Below are 8227 nucleotides of genomic sequence, written 5' to 3'. Positions count from 1 at the left end.
ACACACACACACACACACACACACACACACACACACACACACACACACACACACACACACACACACAAAATCATTATATTTAGAGGCTGCCATCCAGCCAGCAATTTCATTCATTGGCCTGAGTGGGAAAACACCTCCAGTAGCTGAGCAACTGTCAGGATTACTTTAAATCCTCGGGTGGAAATAATATCGGGCTCACAGGCAGTGTGTGAGGAATAATGGGGCGACTGAATGGATCCAGAATGAATTGCTGTTGGGAAGAACAGACACCCACAACAAAATCCATAAAAGTCTGAAGAAAGGGGAGAAAAGACTGATTACAGTCTACAAACAAAATCTTGGCGGTCTAATGCTAACATGTACACAAATACCAGTGAACTTGTAGCTCTTGGCGTTTTGTGCACTCAGGCAGAAAAAAAAGTTCTCTTTTTTTTTTAAATCAGTATTTTTCTTGTGCAACAGTCTTTTAAAAAGCTTCATATTGCAGCAAATTTACCGTAGTTTAGTTGGTGTATTTGAAGCTTCTCACAGTGACTGCATAGATAAATAATTTTTCTAGTCTTTTTGGTCCTAATTCAAATTAAACAGTCAAAACAAAATGTAATCTGGTCTAAAATCTTGATTGTTGCTAATAATGCAAATAATAATGCAATAATGCAAAACTTTAACAGGGTGACTGAGACTTGAAGTTGAGGATGACAAAAAACATCGACGACGCAAAATCACATAAAATACACACATTTTATTCTATTTTATAAAACTGCAGTGATGTGCAAAAACTGCAAGACCTTATTTTTAAGGAAGCATAAGTGACTTTTAAAAAGAGTTTTGCTATTTAAAACACTTGTGCTTGAGTCAGAAGATATTTGGGAAAATGCTGTGCTGGCTGAGGAGTGACGGGTAAAAGACCTGGGGTCAGATTTATAAAGGATTGCGTGAAAACCATACTAAAAGTGAACGTACGGCCAAAAGGCGAAAATGGCGTACACTCAAAAACAACAACAACAACAAAAAAACAGATTTATAAAACAGTGCGTAGCTATGCATGTTTCTGTGCACCTTTCCTTTATAGATCACAGCTGCACCTCAGAGTTTGCACACAAGGTCCGGCCGCAGGTTCTGCCCTCTACACGCCCACACTCAACCATAAACAGTCAATGTAAAGTACCTCATGAATGTTAAGATGTATTTAAATCAGTCAGCTGATCAATGTCAAAAGAAGTTATTGGCTCAGACACGCTCCGCCGTGTGTCTGGACTGGAGGATGACAGGTGCTGACAGCTGCTCACGTGAACAGAATGTCTAAGTGACAGATTTTCCATCATTTTGCAGGTTTACAGATGTTTAGAGTAATCTAATGATTTTTTCAAAAACTCAGCTTCAAATTAATTTTCTCTCAGAGCCTGCAGGATGATAAAAACAATAAATAAAATTAAATAAGTCAGATAAAGTTAGAAATAAGTTCATCACTTTTGAACCCCATCATCCCCTTCCTGGCAGCTGACCCCCCCCCCAACAGCCTCGCGTGCGTGTGAGAAATACGGACTTTAAAAAGAAAACTTTTTATAACATCCACACTGGCGAGGCCCCCTGCGCAAGTACCCAAGCATGACTTTTGCTGTTGTGCTGTTAAAATGTCTCTTGTCGGGGAGGGGTCTGTGGGTCAGGGTCGTCTGAGGAGGAAGGAGATTGATGGAGATGTGTGAACTTTTATTTAAGATCTAAGTTTTTTATTTCAAAGATCCTTATGGCTCAGCAGCAGAAGCATAAATATTACTGTTAAAAAAGCTAAATATCTAAAATCTTAGTCTGATTATTAAGGTAAGGACAGTGATCATGACACAGTGTTACCCTAATTCCTCACTTCACCATCTGTGTCGCAGCTTCACGTCTCCAAAATGAGCGTACGCATGGGTCAGAGCTGGCGTGAGGCACCACACATTATCACTTCAAGTTTGGATTTTATAAATCACAACCTTGGCGTGAAAAGTGGTGTACGCAAGTTTCTGGGCTCGTTTTGTGCGTACGCAAGTTTTATAAATCCGACCCCAGCTCAGTCGTTCAGACACTTTATCGGCTGATGAGCCTGTTTAATGAACGGCCGCAGCACTGTGCCCTCGTTTCTCCTCTCGCTCTCCTCCGTGTAGAGGTTGTGCCCTCGAATATATTCGATGACAGAGTCCGGGATCAGGTACTTGACGCTCCGGCCGCGTCTCAGCGCCCGACGGACCTCGGTGGCGCTCGTCTCGTTCCTCACCCATTCCCGCACGAGGAAGATATTCTGCCTGTGGCGGTACAGCGTGTCTGACTCGTGCACAGCTCGCTCGGGCTGCAGACTCCCGCGGCTGACGCAGACCAGGCCGAAACGGCCTACCAGGTCTTCCACGTGATCGTCCGGCCACAGGCCAGGAATCTTGATGGTGTGCAGGAAATCAGCTCCACACAGAAGCTTCAATCTGGGGAATGGCACTGACATGAGAGGAAGAGGAAGACAGAAAAATAATCACAAGGATTTGATGTTGAATATTTTTAAGCTTCTCATAGTTAAAAAACTACAAAACAATCTAATCAGACCACTCAAGCCCTGATTTGTACTGTTTTATATAAACCCATCAACCAATTTTCATCCGTTGATTTCTTCAAATGTTTTTATCCCCAAAATATTCTGCCCTCTGGGTGATTTTCTAAACCCACTCTTCTTGAGCCTTTTTCCATGCAAATGCAACAGCAAAAGCCTAATCCTCAAGTGGTGCTTGTTTTGGATATGTGAAAATATTCCATTGGATTTCTGCCATCTGGCTAATCCACAATCAAACTACAAAAATACACCATAATACTACGTGATTGACTGACTGCTCATACTATTGAAGAGCCAAAATGCTGAGCTCGTATGCAGTGGTGTTAAAACAATAAAAGAACTTACAATGGACTGGCAAAAAGAATAAAAATGTTTGACTAAAGCTGACCCGTCTTTTCTGCAAATTTTAAGATGCTCAAGAAAAAGGACTGAAGAGAAATGGATGGAACACAAATTATTCTGGCAGTTTTTCTTTACTCTAAAACTATTAAATAAACACTGAATCTGTGTTTAATGACTCTAAAATGCAAACTACGAGAAAGAAAAGAGACAGATACAGAGACAAACTTATAATGTTTTGTATAAAATAGAATTTGAAGTCAAGGGAAAAACAATAAATTCGTTCTCCTCAAATATTAATTACGTAAACCAGGAATTATCAGTGAAAACGGTCCTGGAAGCAGCTATGGTACATTCAGAAACTACTCAGATACTTTAAAAGAACACAGAGCACCACAAAGCTTCTACTCTGCACACATGGAGCACAGGAGCTTTATGTGGGATTGATAGAAATCCTTCCTCTGAGCTTGTTGAAAATGAGTATTAAACTAATATTATCCATTGAAATTCTGCAGGAAATGCTGCAGGTTGCTAAATTGGCCTGCCCAAAACGACAAATTGAATCTAAAGACTAATCTTTAACACACTCACCATTTAGGATAAGTGGCCTTTAAAACACAAAGAACAGCTAAGACGGTAAGGAATGGAATTAATGTTGTCAACTTTTTATCCAGAACAAGACCGGATAAGGTAGCAGAAAAGGCTGACGAATGCTGAGTCCAGAGATTTCTGCTCAAAATATCAACTGGTTCAAATATTTCAGGCTGGACTAAAACGAAAAACTGACCTTATGGTATGGTCACCCAAAACAAGAAGAGGTCACAGTCAAAGGTAAATAAAAAAAACTGACTGGAAGAGATATGACTCTGTTTTCATTAATATATGATTCTTACTTGAGACGTTATTGTCCCCACTGGCGTCACTGTGTGTTCCTGCCCTCAGCTCATAATCTTTCAGAATGCGCTCATAATGATACCTGACCAACAACAAGAAGAAGAAAGAGAATTTATTAATTCATGATCAAATATAAACGTATTTGTCTCATTAATGTTCTTTACCTGCTAAAATATTGTCTTATTCTACTGCATCATTACAGTTTGTATTGATCTTACAGTAATTTTCCTTATTTCTCAAACTGAAGTAAACAACAGGAGGACTAACAGAGGACCTCAGAAAGATGAGTGAAAAAAAAAACACATCAGTGTTTGTTCAAACAAAGCTTCTTAAAGTTGCTCCAGTCCTTCTGACTGTGTGCACCTGTGTGTTTGTGAGTGGCATGGCGTGGCGTGTGACGTGGCCAGCTAACAGCCTTGGGGACAACGGTCCATTTCACGCCTTGATCAGCACACGTGTTGCACAAACACGGCTTAGAGACGGCCAGCTGAGAGGGGCACACGGGGTCCACTTATCAGGAGATTTGTGATAACTAGGGAGGAGGGATAGGAGGGGAGGATATAAAAAGCCAGAGGGAGAGAAACAAAATGGTTGAAATGATTGATGTGAGGCAGAATCTGGGTCAACTTTTATCTAAAATGGTAGGGAGTTTGACTGATTAGGCATCTACGCCGAAAGCAAAGGACAAATGATCCTGTTAGAAAACAGGTAGCTGCATTTTATAAAATCTGCTGTCAAAAAAAAGTGACCAACATACAAAGAATTACATCAGTTTAAACAAGAGCTATCGAAGGGATAAATTACTCCCTGAATATCAAATGTCAGGAGATGAACATTCAACTTATTAAAGAGCCTTTATTAGGCTCATCAAGCTAAACTAGGGGTCTGCAACTTTATTTATTTATTAACCCATATTTAACCAGGCCAATCCAACTGAGCTCACTGCAGGGGAGGCCAGGGCTTAAATGCAACTTTTGTACATGTTTTTGGTCTGTGGGAGGAAACAGGAGTGCCCGGAGAAAACCCACACAAGCACAAAGAGAACATGCAAACTCCAGAAAGACCCCTTGGTCCAAACCAGGGATCGAACTCAGGACCCTCTTGCTGTGCAGCATCAGTGCTAACCACTGATCCACCACGCTGCCAAACTGGTGGTTCTACAGACACTCTCAAGAAAAAAAAGGTACTTTTAGTCCAGATATTTGAAATCAGTTTGAAACATTTCTGCAGCAGACTGGGGGGGGGGGGGGGGGGGGGGTGCTGCCTGTGTTAACAGACAAATCAATAGTTATACATGCACAGTGGAGCCAGCTTTGTGTCAGCATTTTAGCTGAATGTGAGTTAAAATGGGATTAAAATGAAGAGATCAATCGCTGAGTTTAGTTGTCGAGCGAAGGGTTTGTTGGCTCAGTGCCATCTTTGTTTCAGTAAGTTTCGGACTCATGGTGTAGATCTGATGCTGAATGTGATGCTGTTCTAATGTACAGCAGGTTTTTATATAAGGAAAGCATGGAAATGTGTGACAACTAATGACTGAAACTTAACAGTTTGATCTATTATCCTGATTTAAAGAACATTTTGTGTCTCTATATAAATAGTATTTCGTAGGAGAGATGGTAAACACGGCTCTTTCAGTCATAAAAGTTGCAAATTCCTGAGCTAATTTATCAGTTTTATATCACCTCTTGTTCATGTCCTCATGCAAAGATTGCAATACGTTACCAAGGGTCATACAGCTTTTTGCTACAGCATTGTCAGTGAATCTGATCTATGTTTATTCCACAAGTTAAAGGGATCCCTGATTAGTTGGAACAGTAGACTTTATTTGACAAACATTTATTTTAACTGTAAAATACTGTAGGCTGTTTAGTTTTATAAATTTTTGAAAATATATTTTAACATGGACTGGGTCATTTTATTTACACACAAAGCATTCTGGGTAAATGATGATGTGGATAGGTCCTCGGTGTGAGCGAGTTATATCCACCCTGAAGGTTAATCTTGGACAATATCTGATGATCGACTCTTTTAAATGAAACCAGAGAGCGTTGACAGAGAGGAGAAGGTAGAAATGACTCAGCCTGTAACTGAAAATATGGATGGAGGACAACAGAGCTGCTTCATGGAAGAAGAACCTCAGCTTAGCCTGTTAGCCTTTGTGCTAGCGCCGATGCTACATTGACTTATATGTATTAGCTCGGCGCTAGCGCGACAAACAAGCTAAACTGAGGTCCTCCATCCATATTTTCAGTTGCAGGCTGAATCATTTTTGTGTTCTCCTCTCTGTCATGTGGATGGAGGACCTCGGTGACGAGAGGAGAATGTGTAGCACTGAGCTAATACATATATATGGTGATAGCATCTGGGCTAATCCTAAAGCTAACAGGCTAAGCTGAAGTTCTTCTTCCATGAAGCAGCTCTGTTGTCCTCCATCTATATTTTCAGTTACAGACTGAGTCATTTCTACCTTCTCCTCTCTGTCAACGCTCTCTGGTTTCATTTAAAAGAGTCGATCGTCAGATATCGTCCAAGATTAACCTTCAGGGTGGATATAGCTCGCTCACAGCCTTGCGCCAAGGACATATCCACGTCATCATTTACCCAGAATGCTTTGTGTGTAAATAAAATGGCTCCGTCGGTGTAATATATTTTTAAACTTTTAAAGATTATAAAAACTAAACATCCTACAGTAATTTTACAGTCTTTGTTTTACAGTTAAAATATGTTTATTAAATAAAGTCTAATGTTAACTAATCATAGATCCCTTTAAAACGGGCAAATCTGATGTTAAAATTTCTAATTTGGGAACTTGTTATAATTTTAATAAACATTAACATTGGATAAATATGGAAGTTGCCGTAATAAAAGGCTGGTAAATAAATAAATACATCCATGCAGCATTAAATGAAAACTGCCTCAGAATGTGTTGCTAGCATTAAACTCAGCAAAGAACGTTCAGGAAATATTCAGAATATCTTAAGTAATAATAATAATAATAATAATAAATATTTACAAAGCTAAAACACAAAATTAAACAATACAAATTTACAATAAAAACACAATGAAACTAAAAACTAAATGAGTAAGAATGAAAGTCAGAAGGCAAATTTGCACAGATGAGTTTTGAGTTGTGATTTGAAGATCGTAAGAGAGTCAATATTACAGATGTCTGGAGGAAGAGCGTGAGAGAAGACTCCATTTCCCTTGATGCTGAGGCGGACAAAGGGCACAGTGAGGTGTTTCATTACTCAAAGCAACATCATTTAGTTTTTCTGCACAAATACCCTTTTTTGATTAGGAATGATTCCTTGTAGAATAACCACTGAATCATCTACCCTTTGGGTTTTAATTGTGTTTTTAATCTAAATTTTCAGGCTTTTCAAGATCTGGATCACCATGTTCTGTACTGAAGTTCACCTTTACTTTTTGTGTTTACCTCACCTGCTCTGCTTGGCTAGCATTTGCTTCAATAAGCATTTTATTCTTGGAAGAATTTAATGACTTGATGAAGAAATGGAATGAAAGAAATGGGTCTTTGAATTCAGTTCTCTCCTTTGCCAGAGATTTTGCCGTGTTCTCAGTTACCCTAATTATGTCTACAGAAGCTCGTGTTCTCTGTTCCTCCTTTACTCACCTGTATCCACTCACCTCATTATCCCCAGCTTTACTTAAGCTTTTTATTCAGCCATATCCTTTTTGCTGCTTGTCGTAGTGTCATTAATTAGTTTAGGCTTACTGTAGTTCAGCTTCATCCTTATCCAGTCCAGTTATTTTATTTTGGTTCCTAGTTTCTTGCTTTTTTTATACTTTTAAGTTTTGTTTTTACCCCCCCCCAGTTCTCTATTACGCTGACACCTGTGTTTTTAACCCGACCATAACCCCCCCTGGCAGGTTAAACTTTAAAAAAAAAAGTTTCCCTACCTCATATTGACCACTGTCTCCGTCCAGTCTGGCTGTTGACTCTCCCATTCATCAACCGTGACCCAGTCGGAGCTCTGAAGCGCCAGTTTTGCCATGGCGATGCGATGTTTGGCGAGTACAAGACCTTGTTTCCCGTAGCCATCACTCACCGGAGACACAATGCCTCCCACCACCTCATACCGGCCTAAAGAAAAAGAAGATTTGCGTAGCTGCTATTAAAATAGATACAGTGTTTTGTCAGAGATGCTGAAGCTGTACCACAAATTGTCAGACCTTACATTTGAAGATAAACATTTAAACTGATCTTTTTGTAACTGGGAGATTAGGATGCTTGATCAAAACATGATGCTTTATCTAAACCCATTAAAGGGTTTAGCTAAAGCTTTGATTAGTGAGTTAAACTAAAAATAGATGCAAATTGTACGAAGTCTTAAAACACATGCATTTGTACTGAAACATTAAGCAAAATTAGGATAAAAACAGCTCAGATGTGCA

At 39.5% G+C, this 8227-nt stretch overlaps 2 protein-coding genes across 3 annotated transcripts in view; both read right to left on the bottom strand.

Annotated features, from left to right (window-relative positions):
• Nucleotides 1-2345, bottom strand: part of LOC106519796 (retinol-binding protein 1) — a 7170-nt gene extending 4825 nt beyond the window's left edge. Inside the window, exon 1 of one of the 2 annotated variants that reach the window (XM_014011607.1) lies at nucleotides 2258-2345. The gene's annotated coding sequence lies outside the window, so the exon portion shown is untranslated. The remainder of the gene's footprint in view (nucleotides 1-2257) is intronic. The other variant, XM_014011608.1, reaches the window with a different exon arrangement.
• LOC106519795 (nicotinamide/nicotinic acid mononucleotide adenylyltransferase 3) lies at nucleotides 2033-7905 on the bottom strand (the record flags this gene model as incomplete). The annotated part of the gene is given in 3 exon segments (XM_014011605.1): nucleotides 2033-2469; nucleotides 3811-3893; nucleotides 7733-7905. Coding segments are annotated over 3 exon segments (672 nt in total), but the record flags the coding sequence as incomplete, so codon positions are not given.
• Between the last annotated feature and the right edge of the window lie 322 nt (nucleotides 7906-8227).

Source organism: Austrofundulus limnaeus, unplaced genomic scaffold (assembly GCF_001266775.1).
Source record: "Austrofundulus limnaeus strain Quisiro unplaced genomic scaffold, Austrofundulus_limnaeus-1.0 Scaffold82, whole genome shotgun sequence".
Taxonomy (NCBI): Eukaryota; Metazoa; Chordata; class Actinopteri; order Cyprinodontiformes; family Rivulidae; genus Austrofundulus; species Austrofundulus limnaeus.
This window is presented reverse-complemented; position numbering and strand designations above follow the sequence as displayed.